Raw genomic sequence first — 13,948 nt, 5'->3', positions numbered from 1 at the left:
TTTTTTTTTTGTTTGTTTGTTTTGTTTTGTTTTGTTTTTTTTGAGACAGAGTCTCGCTCTGTCGCCCGGGCTGGAGTGCAGTGGCGCAATCTCGGCTCACTGCAAGCTCCGCCTCCCGGGTTCACGCCATTCTCCTGCCTCAGCCTCCGAGTAGCTGGGACTACAGGCGCCCGCCACCGCACCCGGCTAATTTTTTGTATTTTTTAGTAGAGACGGGGTTTCACCGTGGTCTCGATCTCGTGACCTCGTGATCCGCCCGCCTCGGCCTCCCAAAGTGCTGGGATTACAAGCGTGAGCCACCGCGCCCGGCCCCTCTTAACCATTTTTTAGTGCACAGTTCAGTGGCATTAAGTACACTGAAACTGTTGTACAGCCAACACCACCATGCATCTGCAGAACTTTCTCATCTGCTCAAAGGGAAACTTGTACTTATTAAATAGATCTTCCCATTCCCTTCGGTCCCCAGCCCCTGGCAACCACTGTTCTACTTTCTGTCTCGACACCTCACATAAGAAGAATCATATCCATTGTTTGTTTGTTTTTTAACCATTCGCCTACATACAAGCTGTTAGTTTGTTTCCCTTTGTTGGGGAAGGTGGAGAGGAGGGACTATTACACTGCTGCAGGGAACATTCTCACATCTTTGTACACTTGTAGAATGTGTCCTAGATTCTGGGATTTTCAAAGGCTATAAACATTCAGTATGAACCTAAAAGTTTGTACCACGCTCTATTTCCACTAACAGTGTATGAAAGCCCAAATTCTCCACTTCCTTGCCAATATTCACTATTAAAATATTTTTCTTTTTCTATTTTTCTTTTCTTTTCTTTTTTTTTTTTTTTTTTTTGAGACAGAGTCTCACTCTGTTGCCTAGGCTGGAGTGCAGTGGCGCAATCTCGGCTCACTGCAACCTCCACCTCCTGGGTTCAAGCAATTCTCTGCCTCAGCCTCCCTCTCGAGTACCTAGGATTATAGGCGCCTGCCACCACACCCAGCTAATTTTTGTATTTTTATTTATCTATCTATTATTTATTTATTTATTTATTTTTTGAGACAGAGTCTCGCTCTGTTGCCCAGGCTGGAGTGCAGTGGAGCGGTCTCAGCTCACTGCAAGCTCCGCCTCCCAGGTTCACACCATTCTCCTGCCTCAGCCTCCAGAGTAGCTGGGACTACAGGCACCTACCACCACACCCTGCTAATTTTTTTGTGTTTTTAGTAGAGACGGGGTTTCACCGTGTTAGCCAGGATAGTCTCCATCTCCTGACCTCGTGATCCACCCGCCTCGCCTCCCAAAGTGCTGGGATTACAGGCGTGAGCCACCGCGCCCAGCCTAATTTTTGTATTTTTAGTAGAGACGGGGTTTCACCATCTTGACCAGGCTTGTCTTGAACTCCTGACCTCAGGTGATCCACCTGCCTTGGCTTCCCACAGTGCTGGGATTACAGGCGTGATCTATTTTTCTTTTCTTTTTTTTGAAACAGGCTCTCACTCTGTCGCCCAGGCTGGAGTGCAGTGGTATGATCTCAGCTCACTGCAGCCTCCACCTCCTGGGTTCAAGCAATTCTTGTACCTTGGCCTCCGGAGTAGCTGGGATTACAGGCGTGTGCCATCATGTCCAGCGAACTTTTTTGTATTTTTAGTAGAGACAGATTTTGCTATGTTGGCCAGGCTGGTCTCGAACTCCTGGCCTCTAGTGATCTGCCTGCCTCAGCTTCCAAAATGCTGGGATTACATGCGTGAGCCACCATACCCAGCCTCACTTCTGCTGTTCTGAAGCCATCTTAAGAGTCACCTTGATTGCCTTTGTGTGATCCTTATTTTCTTGCCATCAGCCACTTCCAACGTGGCCAGTTTCAGGTTCAGGGTCCTGGGGAAAGGCCAGAGGAGCACATCTCAAGAAGATGCACCAAGCATCAGAGTTCTGCGTGTACAGCAGAGCCAGAGGCCATGGCCTCTGATTTCTTTTGGTTGAATTTTCTCATGGGATGTTCCTCAGATCTCCTTCAATCCACTTCTTATATCTAGTCCTACAGTATTTTTGGCCAGGTGGGCAAGGTATGTTTGAATGCTGCTTTGATTCAAGCTGGATCCTCTGTAAAACTAAGCAAATCTTTTCCCCAAAGTTTACAGAAACTCTTTAAAAAGAAAAAAAAAGAAGCTGGGTGCGGTGGCTCACGCCTGTAATCCCAGCACTTTGGGAGGCCGAGGCGGGTGGATCACGAGGTCAGGAGTTCGAGACCAGCCCGGTCAACATGGTGAAACCCCAGCTCTACTAAAGATACAAAAAATTAGCCAGGCGTGGTGGCACACGCCTGTAATCCAAGCTATTCGGGAGGCTGAGTCAGGAGAATTGCTTAAACCCAGTAGGTGGAGGTTGCAGTGAGCCAAGATCGCGCCACTGCACTCCAGCCTGGGTGACAGGGCGAGACTCTGTCTCAAAAAAAAAAAGAAAAAGGGAAGAGGGGCCAGGCTCGATGGCTCATGTCTGTAATCCCTGCTACTAGGGATACTAGGGAGGCTGAGGCAGGAGAATTGCTTGAACCTGAGAAGCAGAGGCTGCAGTGAGCTGAGATCATGCCACTGCACTCCACCTTGGGCAATAAGAGTGAGACTGTGTCTCAAAAGAAGAAAAAAGAGAAACTCTAAAAAAAAAAAAAATAAAATAAGCTGAGGCCAGGTACAGTGGTACAGTGGCTCATTCCTGTAACAGCACTTTGGGAGGCCGAGGTGGGTGGATCAACTGAGGTGAGGAGTTCGAGACCAGCTTGGCATGGTGAAACCCCGTCTCTACTAAAAATACAAAAAATTAGCTGGGTCCATGGTGGTGCATGCCTGTAATCCCAGCTACCAGGGAGGCTGAGGCAGAAGAATCACTTAAACCTGGGAGGCAGAGGTTGCAGTGAGTGGAGATCATGTCACAGCCTGGGTGACAGAGCAAGTCTCCGTCTCAAACAAACAAACAAAAACAGGCCGGGTGCGGTGGCTCACGCCTGTAATCCCAGCACTTTGGGAGGCCAAGGTGGGCGGATCACAAGGTCAAGGGATCAAAACCATCCTGACCAAAATGGTGAAACCCCATCTCTACCAAAAATACAAAAATTAGGTGGATGTGGTGGCGCACACCTGTAGTCCCAGCTACTCAGGAAGCTGAGGCAGGAGAATCGCTTGAACCGGGGAGACAGAGGTTGCAGTGAGCTGAGATGGCGCCATTGCACTCCAGCCTGGCAACAGAGCCAGACTCCGTCTCAAAAAAAAAAAAAAAAAAAAAAAAACTGGGCAAGTAATCTCCCATCAGGAAATGACAAGAGCAAGTTTCCAGGTTTCTCCACATTTCTCATTTCTTTCCTTTGTTTTTTAAAATATCAAATCCTCCACATTTCTCATTTCTTTCCTTTGTTTTTTAAAATATTTATTTGTTTATTTTAAGAGACAGGATCTCTCACTCTATTGCCCAGGCTGTAGTGCAGTGGCATGATTACACCTCACTGCAGCCTTGACTTCCCAGGCTGAAGTGATTCTCCCATTTCAATATCTGGAGTAGCTGGACTGCAGGTGCTGTGTACACCACCACGTCTAAGTAATTTTTTTTTTTAACTTTTGTAGAGATGGGGAATAGGGGGGTCTCTTTATGTTTCCTAGGCTGGTCTTAAACTCCTGGGCTCAAGCGATCCTCCCACCCCCGTCTCCTAAAACTTTGGGCTTACAGGCGTGAGACACTGTGCCCGACCAACATTCTTTTCTTTGTACTCCTTAGTCTGAATATGGGTATAAACTATTAAAAATAACAAAATTATCCCTGAAGGCCAATCTTGATCTTACTCCTACACATTGAATTCATCCTGTAACAACTTTAAGATAAAGAAGTTCTGTCCTTTTCAATTTGCCTGCTTTTTTTTTTTTGAGACGGAGTCTCACTCTTTCGCGCAGGCCAGAGTGCAGTGGCGCGATCTCGCCTCACTGCAAACTCCACCTCCCGGGTTCACGCCATTCTCCTGCCTCAGCCTCCCGAGTAGCTGGGACTACACGTGCCCGCCACCGTGCCTGGCTAATTTTTTGTATTTTTAGTAGAGACGGGTTTCACCATGTTAACCAGGATGGTCTCGATTTCCTGACCTTGTGATCCGCCCACCACGGCCTCCCAAAGTGCTGGGATTACAGGCGTGAGCCACCGCGCCCGGACTTTTTTTTTTTTTTTTTCGAGACAGAGTCTCGCTGTGTCGCACAGGCTGGAGTGCAGTGGGCGATCTCGGCTCACTGCAAGCTCCGCCTTCCGGGTTCACGCCTTTCTACTGCCTCAGCCTTCCGAGTAGCTGGGACTACAGGCGCCCGCCACCACGTCCGGCTAATTTTTGTGTGTGTGTTTTTAGTAGAGACGGGGTTTCACCGTGTTGGCCAGAATGGTCTCAATCTCCTGACCTCCTGATCCGCCCTCCTAGGCCTCCCAAAGTGCTGGGATTACAAGCGTGAGCCACCGCGCCCGGTTCAATTTGCCAGCTTTTTCTACTGCAGTTTGGGTGATCTAGGCCTGAACATTACAGGACAGAATCCATCCCTGTCAGCAACTTCAATTGCTCCATTAGGATCTTCACTCTTAGGTTCTTATTTATTTATTTATTTATTTTTTTTTTTTTTTGAGACAGAGTCTCGCTCTGTCGCCCGGGCTGGAGTGCAGTGGCGCAATCTCGGCTCACTGCAAGCTCCGCCTCCAGGGTTCACGCCATTCTCCTGCCTCAGCCTCCCGAGTAGCTGGGACTACAGGCGCCCGCCACCGCGCCCGGCTAATTTTTTGTATTTTTTAGTAGAGACGGGGTTTCACCGTGGTCTCGATCTCCTGACTTCGTGATCCGCCCGCCTCGGCCTCCCAAAGTGCTGGGATTACAAGCATGAGCCACCGCGCCCGGCCGGTTCTTATTTATTTCTCCCAACATTCATTTAAAAAACAAACAGAAACAACATGAAAAAAAAAAACAAAGAAAATCCAACAATTCGCAAATACCAACTAAGGAGGATGAGATATGAAATAAAAGAAAAAAAAATTTTTTTTTCTTTGGGACAGAGTTTTGCTCTTGTCGCCCAGGCTGGAGTGCAATGGCACAATCTCAGCTCACTGCAACCTCCGCCTCCCGGGTTTAAGAGATTCTGCTGCCTCAGCCTCCCAAGTAGCTAGGATTACAGGCGTGGACCACCACACCCGGATAATTTTTGTATTTTTAGTAGAAACGAGGTTTCACCATGTTGGCTAGGCTTGTCTCGAACTCCTGACCTCAGGTGATCCACCGGCCTCGGCCTCCCAAAGTGCTGGGATTACAGGCGTGAGCCACCGTGCCTGGCCAAGAAAAAGCTTTTAACAGTATCAGTAGATACTGGTGTCGGGGTTTCTTTCGGGGTCACTTACACCCCTGCCACCTCCTCCAGTACCAATTTACCCATGGCCAAACACAGGGTAATGTGTAGGAACCTGAAAGCACGTGTCCGACCTCAGCTGCGAAACTGTGGAGTCCCACACACTAGACTTTATATTCCAGCATTTCCTCCCACCATTACATTTTTGCTTTTTTCTATCCTTACACTACCTTTACCACATTTTTGTTTTTCTCATAATTACATTAGATAAGGCACTGGCTAGACGCGGTCTTTTATTAACTTGTTTTATTGGGAGCGGACGAGAAAAAAGACAAACCCTAAAAATGTCTTCAGGTTCCAGGCATGTTAAGAAAAATACTTAAAGGCTCCTGTGGTGAGAGTGCTACCTGGTAGGAGCGTATGGACACACGTGGAGTGCAAGAAATGAATTTGGGTCTGGTGCCGAAACATCTTTCCACTGCTGTGATTTTGTTTTCTGGTCAGAGTAATAATGCTCGTTGTAAAATAAATAAATAAAAAAAAAATAAAAAGGAAAAGGAAAATTCAGAGAAAATGAAAACAACTCGTAATCAACGTGCTTTTTGGATGTGAAGTGCTCCTTTTGGGAGGGCAATAGAGAAGTGAGGATGCACTGGGTGTCTGGCCCGGAACAGCCAGCAGTGGGTACACCCTGCCTGGTGGATTTGACCGGGGTTTGGGGGACCCGCCACCCAAGGGCCGAAGAGCAGGGCCGCCCTACGGGCGCTCCCATTTGGCCATCTGAGTGGCGACTTGGCGCCTTCCTCGGCGCAGCTCCGGGGTTCCGTCGTCCGGGTTCCCACTGGTCCCTTACGCAGAGACCAAAGCCAGGCACCTTCCCTCGTAACTATCCACCGACTGAAAATAGATTCTGAGTCCGCCCCCGCCCCTCCCCCCCTTAAAATCCTTCCCACTCTTAAAATCCTCCCCTTTAAAGGGAGCCACCGGGTGACGCCGGGGGAGTTTGCGGAAGCGCTAACCGCGTTGGGGCCTAGGGCGGATCCCGTGATTGGGACAAGCCCCGCCCCCGGCTCCACTTCCCCCATTGTGTGAGCGGCTCGGGCCTAGGCCCCGCCCCCTCCGGAGGCCCGGCCCCGCCCCTTTTTCACCCCCCCCCTTGGCTCATTTCCGGCCGCCGCCGCTACCGCTAGCCTGTAAGGAGGATTCGGCAGAGGGAAGAAACAACAGCCGCCATCTTGTTTGTGTGCTAGGCTGGGGGGGAGAGAGGGCGAGAGGGAGCGGGCGAGAGTGGGCAAGCGGGACGTCGGGCTGAGTGCTAACTGCGGGAGCCAGAGAGTACGGAGGGGAGTCGGGTCGGAGAGAGGCGGCAGGGGCCGAGACAGTGGCAGGGGGCCCGGGGCGCACGGGCTGAGGCGACCCCCAGCCCCCTCCCGTCCGCACACACCCCCACCGCGGTCCCGGAGCCGGGCCGGCGTCGACGCCTAGGGGGGACCATTACATAACCCCGCGCCCCGCGGCGCCTTCGCCCGCCGCCGCGGGCGGCCCCGAGCGGAGCCCCGGGGGGCGGGCGCTCCCAGCACCTGGCCGCCGGCGGTGGGGGCCGTAGCGGCGGCCGTATTTATTTATTTTCCGCGGGAAAGGAAGGCGAAGGAGGGGAGCGCGGCGCGAGGAGGGGCCGCCTGCGCCGCCTCCGGAGCGGGGCCTCCTTGGTGGGCTCCGCGTCGGCACGGGCGTGCGGGCGGCGCTGCTCGGCCCGGCCCCCTCGGCCCTCTGGTCCGGCCAGCTCCGCTCCCGGCGTCCTTGCCGCGCCTCCGCCGGCCGCCGCGCGATGTGAGGCGGCGGCGCCAGCCTGGCTCTCGGCTCGGGCGAGCTCTCTGCGGCCATTAGGGGCCGGTGCGGCGGCGGCGGCGCGGAGCGCGGCGGCAGGAGGAGGGTTCGGAGGGTGGGGGCGCAGGCCCGGGAGGGGGCACCGGGAGGAGGTGAGTGTCTCTTGTCGCCTCCTCCTCTCCCCCCTTTTCGCCCCCGCCTCCTTGTGGCGATGAGAAGGAGGAGGACAGCGCCGAGGAGGAAGAGGCTGATGGCGGCGGCGAAGCTCCGAGAGACCTCGGCTGGGCAGGGGCCGGCCGTGGCGGGCCGGGGACTGCGCCTCTAGAGCCGCGAGTTCTCGGGAATTCGCCGCAGCGGACGCGCTCGGCGAATTTGTGCTCCTGTGCCCTCCTCCGGGCTTGGGCCCAGGCCCGGCCCCTCGCACTTGCCCTTACCTTTTCTATCGAGTCCGCATCCCTCTCCAGCCACTGCGACCCGGCGAAGAGAAAAAGGAACTTCCCCCACCCCCTCGGGTGCCGTCGGAGCCCCCCAGCCCACCCCTGGGTGCGGGGTGGGGACCCCGGGTCGAAGAAGAGATTTCCTGAGGATTCTGGTTTTCCTCGCTTGTATCTCCGAAAGAATTAAAAATGGCCGAGAATGTGGTGGAACCGGGGCCGCCTTCAGCCAAGCGGCCTAAACTCTCATCTCCGGCCCTCTCGGCGTCCGCCAGCGATGGCACAGGTTAGTTTCGGCAGCCCCGGCCTTCCACGTTCCCTTTAATCTTTTCTACTCGGTGCGCCTTTATTCTTCCATTTTTTTTTTCTTCCTCTCTCTCTAGTTTCCTGCCCCTTAATTAATTTTAAAGGTATTTGAATGAGCTGGTCGAAGACGTCCAGTAGCCCAACCATTTTCTTTGCCTCCTAATACATTGGTTGCAACACTATGTCATATCGGTGTGTGTTCTGGAATTAGAGCTCATAAGTGGGTGCTGTATAGAAATGGCCTGTATTGTTGCTCCCATGCTGTTTAATTTGGGAAATGCCAATGCATTTGTATGTAAGAGCTCCTATGCAATTTAAGTTTCATTTTTTTTGTTCTTGGCAAATGAATTTCGAATCCTTTCTCCTTACTGTACTTACTGTGTTTCCTGTACTTTCCACGCTTTTCAAGATTTTCTCTCCTTTGCAGAATATTTTCTGTTGAGGAATAGGGTGTAAAAAAATCTTGATTGTGTGTGTGCGAGGTCCAAGATTTCAGGTTAGAGGTGAAGTTTAACAATGTTTTTATCTTACCTACCATTCTTAGCTTTTTTTTCCTTTTTCTTCTTATTTGCTTTAAGAATCAATATGGAGCGCAGTTCATTTCACATCGCCCAGTTCTTTGGTGTGAGACCAAAATGTCTGAAACTCTGGGTTTTTAGGTTGGGAGAACAGGGGCATGTTCTTTGCAGTTTGCAGTCACTTTCTCATTTTAGGGGAAATAAAAAAGATAAAACAATTTCGTGGAGTTACGTACCTGGAAATCAAGGTTAGAAGTTGAAAGAGTTCCAATCATGAACTACAAACACGAACTGATTGTACAAAAGTTTAAAATGTGCATTAGGTTTGGTGTTTGTGTGTGTCTTTGTATTTTTACACTTTTAAACATACTTGGAGATCAAGATTTTCGTTTAAAAGCTTTACGGATTCTTTAGTTCATTCAGTTGTGGACTAGCCCCTTTGTCAGGAGAAGTTCAGGGAGTCTTCTTCCATCATCCCTTCATTCTTTTCTTACAGTTAGTTTAATGGTGTTATCCTGATGGGTAAGGACCTTTTCTTTGCTGGGATAATGAAGATGAAGAATGGCTAGCCATCTGACAGTCCACAAGATGTTCCCCTTTACTACGGAGCATCTCTTTAACTCCCTGAGAGCAGGCTCAGCGTCATCCCTCCATCTGCCAGTGAGAGTGCATAATGGAGTTAAATGTACCCTTTGAGTTTGTAGAGAACTTGGAGAGCATGTTTCTAAGTAGGCTTCATTTCAGAGGGTGAATATAGGAAGACAGAGCTAATGCTTTGAATTCGTTGCTTTTATAAGAAAGATGTGAAATGAATTTAAGTTAACCTGCAAAAATTTAGAAGTAGGAATCTTGCAGAGTTCCTCTACCTAAGGCTTGTAACATTGATTATGCATGAACTTTGATCTGTACCTATTCTGTGAATGTACTGTAGTCTTCAGGGATTTTTTTAGCTGTTTTTTTTCCTTCAAAATTCATACACATACACAGACGTCGTTGTATTCCTTTGCACCTACTAAAGTGCAATTCAGAAAGATTTTTTAGATCATCTTTAGACACTTAATCACCTGTAGATTTTTGTGGTGTTTCCTTAGTATTTGTGTAATGTGGTAGTTTTTGCTTTTTAGTTTTGGTGTAACGTGGTAGTCGATTTTACATTGGAGTTAGCTAGTGACTTGGAACGTAGGGGAAACTTTTTACGTACTTTGAGTAGTCCTGATTTGAGCAGCTTCGTCTTGGAGCTGTATTGTTTAAATACTTCTGTTCAGGTGTGCTACTGCTTTCTCCATGTCAGTCTGTTTTGCTACTTGAAATATCTTTGAATAATTACAAGAGTTTTAAATGTATCAAGTGGGCTTTTATAGTTTAAAAAAAAGCCCTCAACATTGAGATTAATTCATTCACTCATAATACTAAGAGTTTATCTTAGTTACTTTTCTAAATTTTGTAATGAGGGCTGACTTTACCCACCTCCCCAAATCAAGATTCTGCTCCACGAATTCTTTGGTGTACAGTTTTTAATTGTAACCAGTCTGGGTTTGGGGGAGGGGAGAAGTGAGTGTAAAGAAAATACTGTCCGTCTGTGAACTTACTTCAAGTTGGGTACCATTATAATTTTTTTTTTTTTTTTTTTTTTTTTTTTGAGATGGAGTCTCGCTCTGTCACCCAGGCTGGAGTGCAGTGGTGCGATCTCACTACAGCCTCTGCCTCCTAGGTTAAAGCAGTTCTGTCTCAGCCTCCCTAGTAGCTGAGACTACAGGCGCAGGCCACCATGCCTGGCTGATTTTTGTATTTTTAGTTGAGACGGGATTTCACCATATTGGTCAGGCTGGTCTCGAACTCCTGCCTTCAAGTGATCCACCCACCTTGGCCTCCCGAAGTGCTGGGATTACAGGTATGAGCCGCCCGGCCAGAGGTACCATTATATCTTGAATTTTTTTTTTTTTTTTTGGCATTCTGCAGTTTGTAGTATGTTTGCAGGTAACTTTTATTGGAGGCACATCACCTCTTAAAACTTGAAGTTTCAAACTTGCAACTTTTGATTTTTGAGTTGTTACTTGGGTATTTTATAAATGTGAAATAAAATTATTTCTTGATATTATGGTTTTTGTCTAGAACTGGTTGAAATAAGCCCGAAATTCTAGCGCCTACAAACTTTTTAAAAAAGTGATTTAGGCTTGCAAATCTTGTGATGTAAATATATCCACCAAGAGCGTTCTAATGTCATCTTTAAAGGAAAGAAAACTGGAATCCAATGGGATGACATGCTAAAGTGTTACAAATTAAATTAGTACTTAAGTCTCAACCTCTGAATTTCTGTTTAATACTCAAATATTCTCCTAAAAAATTTCCAGGTTGATTCAAATAACTTAGGTTAAACTCAACTTTTACGTGTTGGGATGGGGAATAGAAGACTTATTTGTAGCCATCACACCTTTATGTTCCTGTTTCAGTATTTGCATTTGATCCATTGAAATTTTTATTTCATATGGTATGGTTAGGGTAAAACAAATAATTTGAGAAATGACATTTTGTTCTCCCTCTCCTCCCTCCAAAAAAAAAAGATTATGAAAGCCACTTGTAAACTTTTTTTGTAAAAATGACCAAAAGACTAGAAAAGTTAATGTTAGGCAAATCCTAGAACTATCTTTTGGAGCTGTTTCTGATCATCTGAGTGATGGAAATGATGAGGGTCATCTGTTGTCTTCATTACTCAGTGGACATGTTTTGTCACTGCTTCGTAAATGCTTAATGCTATATGCACTTAAAAAAAGCACCTGGAAAGATAGGATTTTAGGATCCGGCATATAATTAAGTAGGGTAAAGATCCTTCTCGTGTTGGTACAGTTTTGTGGCCTTGGGTTTTGTGCTTTTTTGTTTTTTGGGTTTTTCCACCATTTCAAAGACACAGGGCAGATAGTGTGTAAAGTATCCCTGCCTTTTGACCAGTAGATTAATGTACACAGTGGAGAAGTGGTAAGGATTTTTAAAATGTCAGCTCTACTTTTTTTTTTTTTTTTTTTGAGACTCTTGTTGCCCAGGCTGGAGTGCAGTAGTGCGATCTTGGCTCACTGCAACCTCCACCTCCCAGGTTCAAGCGATTCTCTGCTTCAGCCTCCTCAGTAGCTGGGATTACAGGTGTCTGCAACCATGCCCAGCTAAGTTTTGTATTTTTTAGTAGAGACAGGATTTCACCATTTTGGCCAGGCTGGTCTCGAACTCCTGACCTCAGGTGATCCACCCGCCTCAGCCTCCCAAAGTGCTGGGAATACAGGCGTGAGCCACCACGCCCGGCTGTCAGCTCTACTTTCTTAAAATGCCATTGTGTGTTAGTGGTTCATCATGCTAACCAAAACATTTTGATCAAGACCTTTTTTTTTTTTTTTGAGACGGAGTCTTGCTCTGTCGCCCAGGCTGGAGTTCAGTGGCGCGATCTCGGCTCACTGCAGGCTCCGCCCCCCGGGGTTCACGCCGTTCTCCTGCCTCAGCCTCCCGCGTAGCTGGGACTACAGGCGCCCACCACCTCGCCCGGCTAATTTTTTGTATTTTTAGTAGAGACGGGGTTTCACCGTGTTATCCAGGATGGTCTCGATCTCCTGACCTTGTGATCCGCCCTCCTTGGCCTCCCAAAGTGCTGGGATTACAGGCTTGAGCCACCGCGCCCGGCCATCGAGACCATTTATTTTCCAGCTCTGTAACTTGTGATATGCTATGTTTTATTTTATTTTGGCTTGAATGTTTACCTAAGAGTTTGCTTCTGGAGTCTTGCAGATATAGCTCCTTGATTTAAGTGAGGCATTGCTCTCCTCATTATTAAATTGCAAAATATTTTACTAAAGTGCCTTAAATTTTTCTGGCAATTCTCAAGGCCTTGTAAGTTCATTTATAGGACTTCAAGAAGGTTGTCTCTGGTTGATAGTGAGATAAAGTGACTTTTAAGTTGTAAATCTTGAATGTGTTACAATATGGGTGTGTCTTATTCCAGCAGGAGTTCATCTTCTATAGCAGAGGTTGGAGTTGTATTGGCATGTCCAGTGAATGGATAATAGGGAGGAGGGAAGAAAGGGTTTCTGCCTTGGTGGCCTTTTGGCATTATTTTGTGTTTTTCTTTGCTTTTCTATCTCCTCTTTAGTCTATTTAATAAAAAAAAAATGGAAACAGTTGAAAATTAATGCAAAGTGGTATTTGTAGGGACATTAAGTGGTAAATAAGAAAGAGAAAAAAGAGTAGGAAGAATGTTACAGATACCAGTAGGAGTGTAAAATACTTTTTCCTGGTATATTTTCAAAAACAATTTGAGAGTTATTCTGCCAATTCATATATCCAGCAATTAATGGAAAAGTAAAAGATGCTACTTTTGTGTTTGTCCAGATTTTAGGGTTTCCTCCTTTGAAGATTTCTAAAGTTGAACTTTAAGTGAGGCAAGCGGTAAAATTAATGGGCAAATGAAACAAATTATACCAAGTCTAAAATTTTTCTTTTTTTTTTTTTTGGGGGGGGGGCAGAGTCTCACTTTGTAGCTGGGACTACAGGCGCCTGCCAGGATGCCCGGCTAATTTTTTGTATTTTTAGTAGAGACGGGGTTTCACCATGTTGGCCAGGATGGTCTCGATCACCTGACCTTGTGAACCGCCCGTCTCGGCCTCCCAAAGTGCTGGGATTACAGGTGTGAGCCACTGTGCCTAGCTAAAAAAATTTTTTTAAATTATTATTATACTTTAAGTTTTAGGATACATGTGCACAACGTGCAGGTTTGTTACATATGTATACATGTGCCATGTTGGTGTGCTGTACCCATTAACTTGTCATTTAGCATTAGGTATATCTCCTAATGCTATCCCTCCCCGCTCCCCCCTAAAAAATTTTTTAACATTGAACTTCGCAGGTGACTTTTTTTTCACTTAATAGACGGTAGTTTCATTCTGAAATTTTAATGGGAAATTTTTTATTCCTGCTCACTTTCCTGGAAACGCTTAAGAGGATAAATAATAATTGAGGTGTGAAGCCTCTTCTGAGCAATTTGGATATAATTTGTTTTTAGATACAGATTCTTTTTAATAAACGTCCCAAAGCAATTAGAAGTAATTTTTTTTTTTTTTTTTTTTTGAGGCGGAGTCTCGCTCTGTCGCCCAGGCTGGAGTGCAGTGGCCCAATCTCGGCTCACTGCAAGCTCCGCCTCCCGGGTTCACGCCATTCTCCGGCCTCAGCCTCTCCGAGTAGCTAGGACTACAGGCGCCCGCCACCACGCCCGGCTAATTTTTTGTATTTTTAGTAGAGACGGGGTTTCACCATGGTCTCGATCTCCTGACCTCGTGATCCACCCGCCTCGGCCTCCCAAAATGCTGGGATTACAAGCGTGAGCCACGTAATTTTTTTTTTATGAGACGGAGTCTCCTCTGTCACCCAGTCTGGAGTGCAGTGGCGCAATCTTGGCTCACTTCAAGCTCCACCTCCCGGGTTCAAGGCGTTCTCCTGCCTCAGCCTCCCGAGTAACTGGGACTACAGGCACCCGCCACCACACCT

At 47.4% G+C, this 13,948-nt stretch overlaps 1 protein-coding gene across 2 annotated transcripts in view; it reads left to right on the top strand.

The window, feature by feature from the left end:
- Positions 1-6,545: 6,545 nt before the first annotated feature.
- The window catches only part of EP300 (E1A binding protein p300), a 94,182-nt gene continuing 86,779 nt past the window's right edge, over positions 6,546-13,948 (top strand). The window contains exon 1 of one of the 2 annotated variants that reach the window (XM_055252744.2): positions 6,546-7,890. In XM_055252744.2, coding sequence (XP_055108719.2) covers positions 7,797-7,890 — 94 coding nt within the window. In that variant the 5' untranslated portion in view covers positions 6,546-7,796. The remainder of the gene's footprint in view (positions 7,891-13,948) is intronic. The other variant, XM_055252743.2, reaches the window with a different exon arrangement.

The sequence above is a fragment of the Symphalangus syndactylus genome, chromosome 18 (assembly GCF_028878055.3).
Source record: "Symphalangus syndactylus isolate Jambi chromosome 18, NHGRI_mSymSyn1-v2.1_pri, whole genome shotgun sequence".
In the NCBI taxonomy this organism is placed as follows: domain Eukaryota; kingdom Metazoa; phylum Chordata; class Mammalia; order Primates; family Hylobatidae; genus Symphalangus; species Symphalangus syndactylus.
Note: the sequence above shows the minus strand (reverse complement) of the source record. Positions and strands in the feature narration are given on the sequence as shown.